At 43.2% G+C, this 9,805-nt stretch overlaps 1 protein-coding gene across 1 annotated transcript in view; it reads right to left on the bottom strand.

Annotated features, from left to right (window-relative positions):
- Positions 1 to 867: 867 nt before the first annotated feature.
- ADAMTS12 (ADAM metallopeptidase with thrombospondin type 1 motif 12) overlaps positions 868 to 9,805 on the bottom strand; it is a 276,826-nt gene continuing 267,888 nt past the window's right edge. The window contains exons 20-21 of the mRNA XM_029941278.1: positions 8,977 to 9,130; positions 868 to 1,315 (exon numbers count right to left, since the gene is read on the bottom strand). Of these exons, the coding sequence (XP_029797138.1) occupies positions 1,137 to 1,315; positions 8,977 to 9,130 (333 nt within the window). The 3' untranslated portion in view covers positions 868 to 1,136. The remainder of the gene's footprint in view (positions 1,316 to 8,976; positions 9,131 to 9,805) is intronic.

The following is a 9,805-nucleotide window of genomic DNA, read 5'->3' as shown; positions in this document are numbered from 1 at the left end:
AGGAAACAGACCCTCAAAAATAACTATTGGATGTACTGGGAAGTAGGTCATCTTAACCTCAGTTTTGAGTTTGTTTTTTCAAGACTAGAAGTTTGATCCAAGTTCTTGGACTTAATACACGTTTCCAGGTTCTTTGAAACGCTTTAACTGTGAGCACCATTTCCTATCCTGGGGGGCCCATGAAGTGCGTTGCAACCAGGGACCTGGTTATAGTAGCTGTTGTATGTAAACCCCCAGGAGCGGAAAGACAGCAGGACCGGTGTTGATGACTCGGGCAGGGAATGTGCTAGAGAGGAAAAGTCCGACAGGAAGACTTATCTGCTCTTCTGCAAAGAAAATGTATTTGCCAGAAAAGTGGGAAGAATAAAGGTCCATGTTTCTTTTCTTATACCAGCCAGAATTTGATTTCTGTTCCTTTGCTTTTTAAGAGTTTCATAGAAATTATCATTGAGTCAGAAATGTCTTCTGCACAATGAAGTCTTCTATCTTTACTAAATCTTACAGTTTCTGACCATTTTCTCTTATTCTTGTATCTCCAGGCAGGCAAGGGAGTCTGAACAGCCCAGATAGGAGTCTACAGTGACTGAATGACAGCCAGCATTTTCTCTTCCTGACCCAGGTGAGTAGGGGTTGAACAAAGTGGTCCTCTGCCTGGGTGAATTAAAGGAATGTTCCTGAAAGCTCTTCCATGACATTAAACAACAGCTCTCCAAGCAGGAAGGGAAAAAAGGGATGATTTCACCTAAGTAAATTAACAAGATTATTTGTTCCATTGGTACATGTGATTCTGTTTCCTGATACTCCTGAGGTAGTCTGGGAAAAACCTGGTGTCTTTGCTTTTATTTTTACGGAGGGAAAAGACATCATGTCACTGACTTACCTAGTTTGGCATCTTTCCCGGGAGCTGATCCCAGGAGATGGGATATCTCACCTGCCTATCAGGGAACAGCAAACTATCACAGTCCCACGCCTTTTGCAAGGACGTTTTGTGGCTTAAAAAACACAGAGCTTGTGGATTTTGTTTTGAGTCGAAGTTGGGCCCGAAAAACCTCAGTGAAGTGGTCCCTGGGGCGAGAAAGTGGTACAGTCAGCAGGCTGCTGTTGCAGTCTGCGGGGGAGGGCGGCTTCCTTCGGTTCTAGAATGTTTTGGGGTTTCTGAGAGACTGTGGCTTTCTTGGCCTTCGGGTGTGGACGACGTGTGTCTGGGGACAGGAGAAGCAGCACTGAGCCCTCACAGTGGGCACAGAACATTTCTTCATGGTTTTTAGTGTTTGGCAGAAACTGGCTGATAATTTGTCCTTAGTGCAAAGTAAATCTGTGAAAGGAGAGAAAAATAAGAAAAAACACACATACAAAGATTATCCTTTGTAAGTGAACGAGCACAATTTCTATAATGGAAGATGCTATGTATCTACTGAGAAAGGTTTCATAATAATTAATAATAGTTGATATCCACGGAACACTGATTGTGTATTGGACACTGCAAAGTATTCGTGTTAAACTGAACTATCAGTCACAGTTCTTCACTCCTGCTTAGCGGTGTCATGTATGTCCCCACCCCTGCCATGGCTGCCTGGTGGGTGGTGAAAACTCCTCCATCGCTTGACTTTGGGTTCAGACCTATGACTTGCTTTGGATAAGGTGATGTTAGTGCACATGATCCCTTCAGGGCCTTGGGGGAGAGCAGGAGGAGGAGCCTGCCGCTGATGGCTCCTGCTGTCACCATGAGAGGGACCTGGTTCATGCAGCTAGTGGGTGGATGGGAGAAGGATGAGAGATACATGTAACAAACCTAGACCGGACCGACAGCTTGCAGGCGAGACCAGCCAGGGCCAAGCCAGATCAGCTGACCTATAGGTGCTGAGCCAACTACACGTGATTGTCATTCTAAGTCCCCAAGTTTAGAGGTGTTTTGCTCTGCAGTATTGTTTTGCAACAGTTGAATGCAATGTTTCACATGCATTGTCTCATTTAATCATCCCAGCAGGACTATCGGGTAAATAGGATTCTTACTACTACACAAGACGGTAGAGCCTACAGGAGTTTAAACACCTGCACAATATTCCCCAGCTAGTAAGTGGCACAGCCAGATCTAAACAGAGACGGTTTTGACTCCAGAGCTGGGGCTCTTATCAATCATATCATTCAGAACACCAAGCAATCACCCAGCTAGCCAACTAACCAATGTGTGCCAAGCATAGCTCGGCAGAGCAAAGGAACAGGTCTATAGAATGTGGTCACTGCCCTCCACAAAGGTACCCGGTAGATGAAGCCATAAGACACAAATAATTCCTCTGTGTTCTAATCTTCGTTACTTACTCTAACAACTCTAGGTAATTAAGTTCCTCAATTTTTTCCCCTTGGCCCTGTTTTCCTCATCCATGAAGCAGGGAATTTCTCCGGGACCACCACCACCACACACATTCTAGAGGCAGTATTCAGACTGGACTGGTCCATGCAGTCCTGGGCTGGAAGAGATTCAGTGAGGCCCCAAGTAGCAGATTTTTCTTCTATAAAGCAAAATTGTTTCAAGCTTTGCCTGAGTGCCTCTCAGAGAGCTCTGGTTGCTTTTCTTTCTTCTTTCCAGAAGAGATTTGAATAGACTTGAAGAAAAACTTTTTCACAAACAGAGGCTGTTGTCCGTTGTAAATAGGACTGTCAGTAAGAACAAAAATTGAGGTAACATCGTCTTTACCCCAAATCTGTGATGACAGTATGTTTTCCTCTTTATACTTTCTCTCACCTTCAGGTCGTGAAGGCAAAAAATGCTTTATATCTCTTTATAACTCATCATTCCTTTGAATGCGCCTTGCCTCTTTTTTTTCTTTCTGTGAAGAAATCAATGTCTTCTATTAGCTGTCAGAATCCTATTTCATTTTAACAGCACTTGGGAATAGGCCACACACAATGGGCCTAGAGTTTTCACTGCTGATTCTTTTCTTCTTCAGGCCCCTTCCCTAAGCCTATTATAAAATCCAACCTCTCTTAAAGCCCCACAGGAAACTTTCTGAGGTATTCTCACATTTCAGAAAAGGTGCACATTTTATCTAGAGATTCCTGCTGTGGAAAAGGAATTTGAGCTCTTCATCTCCCTCATCTCCGCTAAAGTGGCCAGTGTTCTCCTTGAGAACAAGGCAAGGATTCCTCTCTAGGCTGCTGGCTTTGGAACAGGGCCAGCATGGAAGCCTGGGGGTCACAGGTCTGCTGCAGTTTCTCAGCCAGTATCTCCTGAAGCCCTTGTGGATGGTGATGGAAGAGGTGCCCCTGGTGTAGCTCTTGGCCCCACATTCTCCCTGCCATGAAAATATGAGGCTTTGAGGCCACTTGGGAAAGGAAGAAGACAGAGGAAGTGTGAAAGCTCAGCTTGTACCCTCTTTCTCCACAAAGCTTCTTTTGGCCATGCTGGCCCCAATGGATCCCTCCTGTCTCAGTCTCCAAACTTGTATTATTATTGTAATATTTGCTCCAACATGCTACCGCAGTCCATCTTGAACTCTTCAACAAATAGTGATGTGAGTCTTTTTAGCGAAGGCTAAAGTGTGACCTCTCAAGGATGTCTACTATTATAAATAGGGCTTCCTAGAAGTTCCCAAATCCCTTAAGCTGTTGTGGGCTGAATTGTACCCTACAAAGTTTTAGTGTTTTCCAAAGTTGGTATCCTAACCATTGGTATGTGTAAATGTGACCTTATGTAGAAATATTTCTTTGAAGATGTAATAATAACCTAAATGAAGATGAGGTCATGTCAGAATAGAGTAGACCCTTAAAGACTGGTGTCCTTATACGAAGAGGAGAAGACAGGTACAACAGAGTGAAGAGAAAGCCACATGAAGACACTGACATCAGAGGGAAGCTGGCCATGTGATGACAGGTGCAGAGACTGAAGTTATGCAGCAATAAGCCAAGAAAAGCCAGGGATTGCCAGCAACCACCAGAAGCTAAGACAGAGAGCATGGCCTTATCAAGACTTTGATTTTGGACATCTGGTCTCCCAAACTGTAGAGAATACATTTCTGTTGTTTTAAGCTATTTAGCTCCTTATAGTCTCTTACTGTAGCCCTAGGAAAGTAATACACGCCCTCTCTGATGACAAGAATAATAACGGAAATACAATTTATTAAGCACTCACCAGATTACCAGACAATATACTTCACATATACTATCTTATTTGATCCATGTAGAAACTTACTTGTAGGTATAACTATTTTTCTTTTAAAACCAGAGCGTTCCAGAGAGGCTTGGTAACTGGCTTGACATCACATAGCTGAGATGTAGATGATGGCTGGAATTTGAATGTTGCTTCAGGGCTTCTAAAACTCTGCCACCAAGGGAATGACTCTCTTATACTGGTGATGGGAGAGGAGGAGGGCACATGAACAGATCTTCCTTGAAAAGAACATCTTCATTTGCTCACAGGGGGTTAGGCAGACACCTATTTTCGGGTTAGGTAGACACCTTTGCGACTGACAGAGGCTCAACCATGGCTTCTTGCCTGATCTTGGCAATCATGAGATCCAAAGTCTGCTTTTCAATGGTCCTCAGAACCCTGGAATCATGCTGGATCCTGGGGTCCTCCTGCTTGAGAGTGGGGGACTTGAAAGAAGAGCAGAGGATCGTGGTGGCCTATATTGGGAGGGTGTTCCAGGCCTGTGTTTAGCAGCTCATTTAGATAATGACCATGAGCCCAACACCATGGCATGGCTTAGCTCACAGTTTTCTTTCTTATTATAAAACAATGAAGGCTTGTTGTATTAATCAGCAAACTGGATCCCGGCCGAAGCACACACAATGCTTATAATTAGGGGCAACTTGGAAAAGAGATCTCAATTTGCCTCGGCCTGTTCAACAGAAACTATGCTTGGAAATTTGAAGGGACAGTTATAAGCTTGTTTCTTTGTTGTCAGCTGTGTCTAGGTTGAAAGGATAATATGTTGCCCCCAAAAGAAAGTTTAAAAACAATTTCAATATTGCTGACAAATACGGTTTCTGTCAGAGTTTGGTTTCCTTGAGGCCAGGGCTGTATTGTACTCACTTCTGTATCCTCAGTTTTTAGCTGCGACTTATGTTGTAATCAGTAATATTTGCTGAACAAATGAAAACACAAAATTCTATTCATCTGGAAGAATATTCCTGAGTAGAAAGTTTGCTGACTCAAATATTCATCTGTAGCAACTCTGAATCTAAGTGCTGTCTTGGTTACGTTCCACATTCTTTTTCTTGCCTTCTCTACCCCTCATTCCCTCAATTAAAAAACAACAACCCAAGAATGGTGCCCATAAGAGGTTTGCTTTTGTTTTTTAATCATTATGAACATAATTTCTAGAATATGCTTGGTAGTAAATATGTCTAGATAAAATTTTTTTTAAAAATTTAAAATTTTAAATTAAATTAAAAAAATTTGCTAGATACTTAGAAAGAGTTTAATAGTCTCTACCATGGAAAAGGTAATTCTGGTTTAGAATTTAAGTCATTAACAATTTAGATGGCATTGAAAGGAAGCAAAATGGCCTGGAGGCCACCTTCCGTGGAATTCACCCCTGATTCTACAGGATGGGTATAGGGTGTGTGTTTATTGTGTGGCCGGTTGACTGAAAAGAATCCAGGCACTGAATGACTTGTTTTCAAAGCATTTTAGAAGGCTCGGGGGTCAGGGCGGGTGGTAGGTTCTTTAAGTCAGGGAATTTCTTGAAGCTGCTCTTCATGGTGTAAATGTGGCTCTGTCTTCAGGAGAAGCTAGTAAGTAGCTTTTGTTGCCCCAATAATTGTTGGTGAGTGGAATTCATTGCGATTTGCATCCACTGACATCCAACTATTAGTCACCATCTCCCCAGTGTGGGATTTCAAAATAAAAATACCATGAATGCATTTAACCTAGTCTTGATTATTGGAGAATGCACTGTCCAGTGATAAAACAGTTAAGACTATCTACATAATTTAAAAATAACAGCCCACAACACTGAGCCTGGTCAATCAAGACTATAATGCTGCTTCGATTATATAAAAATCAACACATTACGGAAAGATGCTATCTAGCCTTGACATTTGAAAACCTGGTACCATAGAAGGTGATGAGATGACATGAAGAAAAGAGGGTCTCAAACTGGCTCATTGATCTAGAACAGGGTGCCTCTCAAACTGTAATGTACATCCAAATCACCTGGGGATCTTGTTTACGTGCAGTAGGTCTGAGGTGAGGCCTGAGACCCTGCATTTCTAACACGCTCCCAGGTGATGCTGAGGCAGCCAGTCCAGGGACCAATAACACCTCTGAAAATGAGCCCTAGGTAGTAGCTTCTTTGGGAGTTTCCAATAAGGTCAATGATAGCCACCCTCAAGTTCAAGTTAGTAAGAGAGACACTGCATGTGACAATCCCATCTAAAGCATTTTCTCCCTCAGTGTATTGCATTCAGAATTTCCAGCTCAGCTCTCCCTCTTGGCTCCACATCTGTGTAGAAAACCAATCACGGGACACTCCTACCTAAATGATTCATAGTCACCTCCACAAACATGTCCCAAACAGAACTCATTTCCTTTCCTCATTCTAAAACCATTTCATGGGGATGGGGGGGGGGCTGTCTCAGTGAATGGCAGCCTCCTCTACTCAGCTGGCCATGTTGGAAATCTGGGCTTATCTTCCCTTTTCTTCCCCCAAGAACAGATCTCCCTGTCAAGTAATTCCTGAACCCGCTGACTTCTCCCTACCTGCACACCACCCTAGTTCATGATGCATACACTCTGGCTTGGGGGACAGCTACGGTCTCCTGGCTGGTCTCCCTTATCTATCATCCACATGGCAGCTGGCATGACTTTCTCATCTCCATGCCCCCGTTGGGAACACTTTAAGGCTCCTTCTGCTCTAGGATAAAGTCCACACCCATCAGCATGCATCACAAGCTCTAGCTTTCTTTTCCAGCTCTAGATTTCTTTTCCAGCTCTACCATTCTTAACTTCCCATGACATTCATACTTGAGTTAGACTCCTGTGCCATGACATTGTATTCTTCCTGGTTACTGCAGAAACAGAAAGCCTCTCAGGAACCTCTTACCTGACTTGTCTACACATCATTCACTTCCTCTATAGGCCTTTCCTACTCTCCCCAGTTTACAGTCCATGACCTTTTCAAGAACTCCAGTAACATTCTTACCTACCTTATCAATGTCACTGGGTTGCAGCTTTGTTCCTTTGTTCCTTGTTTAACATTATGTTTAGCATGTAGTCAGTCAGAGCCCAACAAATATCTGCTGAATACGTGCATGATTTGTAAACACGCAACCTCTAAGGAAAATCTTCTGAGGTATGAAGTCTAATGGCAGTCTCCATTGAATGCCAGCCCCCTCAGTACTTGGAAGGAGGCAAGAAACAGAGGAACAGAACACAGGCTTCACTACCTCTAATCATTAAGAATCTTTAGAAAAAGACTACCATTGTGTATGACCAACGTGCTTCGAGACAGGTCAAGAGTTTTTCACTTAGCTAATGATGTCTAATAGTCAGTTCTGTAATTAGGGACAAAGTAAATTTACCCTGATTGTCTAAATCCCAATTTCGGGACTACATCTACAAGAGGCATCCTCTGCTTTGTAATGATGTAAGCAGACTGTCAAAAAATCCTCTCCCTGCCTGAACACCTTCTCCCTAGATTTTTGACTTAATTTTAAAATCTCACATAGTATTGAGGCCCCAAATGTCAATGAAATGGACATTAGAGTTCATGCTTATGCTTGAACCCATTCATTTGTAAATAGATTAAAAAAAAAAACTGTAGTCTATTGAAATGAAGTAAGTTTCCCAAGGGAGGTAACTAAACTGAATTGTTGACGGATTTTTTTTTCTTTTTAAATGTACTTACTACCTGCTATTTAAAATCTTGACAACAACTTTGGAAGGCTTGTGTTATTATTCTCTTTATATCCAAAAGGAAACAGGCTCAGAGTGTTAAATAATTTGCCAAGATCACATAGATAGAAAGAGGCTGCAACTGGATCCAAAACCACTGCTGTCTGATTCCAAAGCTCGATTCTTTTCACCCCCAGGGAAGTGGGGCATGTGAGCAGGAGACCTAGCTTGGTGCTCTGGCTCTGAAATCAGCCCAATGGGTCTTCACAAAGAGGCCACTTAGCCTTTCCAGGCTGCAGCTCAACAGACTTAAAATGATGAAGGTGACCATGTGTCGTTTAGATTGGGATGCTTTCTGAAAGTGGAAGTTGAATGCTGCAGATAACAGTGATCTTCCTCTATTCAGGTGTCCTTCCTTATGTTTTTGGGTCCATTTTCATGTTACCCCAACCCCTTCCCCATGCTAAATCCCAGCATCCCTGTTCTGTAGCCTTTAATACCCAGAGATTCTATCTTCAGCTAATCTTGGCCAATGGCTGAAGAGTGTGAGAGTGTGAAAACCTAGCTCACGGGCCCTCAGGAACAGACAGATCTGACACACAGCTTACACCCTGGAGCTCCCCTGTGGGACCGGTCTGAAACAGCAGCCTGGCTATGTTTGGTCCTCTTCTGTCTTACTTCTCCTATTCCCTTAATGGTTTTCCTCGGGAACACTTCCTAAATGAATCCCTTGCACACATATTTGTACCTCAGAGCTGGTTCTGTGGAACCTGACCTAAGACCGTGGTGCTGGATGGATAAGAGAAGGCCATTCAGCACTTGACTGGCTTCCCGAGAAAGGCTGGAGCATCTCTCAGAAATTTCTGAAAACATAGAGGTGATTCTCATCTGTATGGGATGTCATCACTGTGAACGTGCTTCGAGACAGGAAAATGGATGAAATAGTCCCTCAAGGAATTAGAGTCAAACCTCACCAGATCAGCAGACAGCTTGCTCTGAGAGGAGTTGGCTGGCCTCTTCAGCATTAAAATTCCTGGCTCAATATAGGGGACTAAAATTACCCACAGTTGATTCATACAGGACACCTTCTTTATGAAATGCTCTCCCCACCCGCCCTGCGGGAAAAGGCATTCACCCACCAGCATTCTTCTTGCAGGCCTGCTGGCCGCATTTCTGGAGTTCTGGAGGTCTGGCTTCATGATCACACAGGCATCGGTCTTCAGTTGTGTTGTCCTCCGAGGAGACACAACGCACAGTCCTCTTCTGAATGCCACCTCCGCAGGAAGCCGTGCACTGAAAGAGAGGGGTGCGCAGAGAGTCACGGCTCTTCCCCGGGGCCACCAGCGGGAGGCTAGCAGAGCACCTCTAACCCCATTGTGCTCAAGGAGGGGAAAGTCTCCATGATCAGAAGTCGTTTTGAAGGAGTCAGAGAATAAGGCACTAAAAACTTGAAGATGTGAATTTAGGCAGAGTCTATAGTACTGACTATGTGGATCGAATTTGGCTTAATTGACTGTTGGTTTCTTCGAGGAATGCGGACAAAGTTTCAACTGCAAGCAAAGTAGAATAAAATTTTGTTTCTAGGCCCTGGTGCCTTTGGAATCCAGTTTCTCTGAACTAGATTTGATTGGAGGCTGGGAATCAGACACTGAGGAAAGAGAAGTGGGAGAGGAAACCATGGAGGAATGGAGAGAGAATCTAGAATGGGTCCAGCTGGACCATGTGGGGCCTCAAGTCACACAGTCAAGGTTCTACTGCAATGTCATCCAGCAGCTGCCAGGAAGAAGGGAGGTATTCCGGCCTGTGAAAGTAGCTCACTGGGAATGTGAGAACATGTGTCTGAGTTTACCACATATACTTTTGAAAAAATTCTTTAACAAAAAATATATTATTTAATAAAATTCTTTAATAAAAATTTAATATATAACATATATGATATATTTAAAATATGTATTTTATAATTATATA

This window comes from Suricata suricatta, chromosome 6 (assembly GCF_006229205.1).
Source record: "Suricata suricatta isolate VVHF042 chromosome 6, meerkat_22Aug2017_6uvM2_HiC, whole genome shotgun sequence".
In the NCBI taxonomy this organism is placed as follows: domain Eukaryota; kingdom Metazoa; phylum Chordata; class Mammalia; order Carnivora; family Herpestidae; genus Suricata; species Suricata suricatta.
The sequence above is the reverse complement of the archived record's forward strand: the minus strand, read 5'-3'. Positions and strand labels throughout refer to the sequence as shown.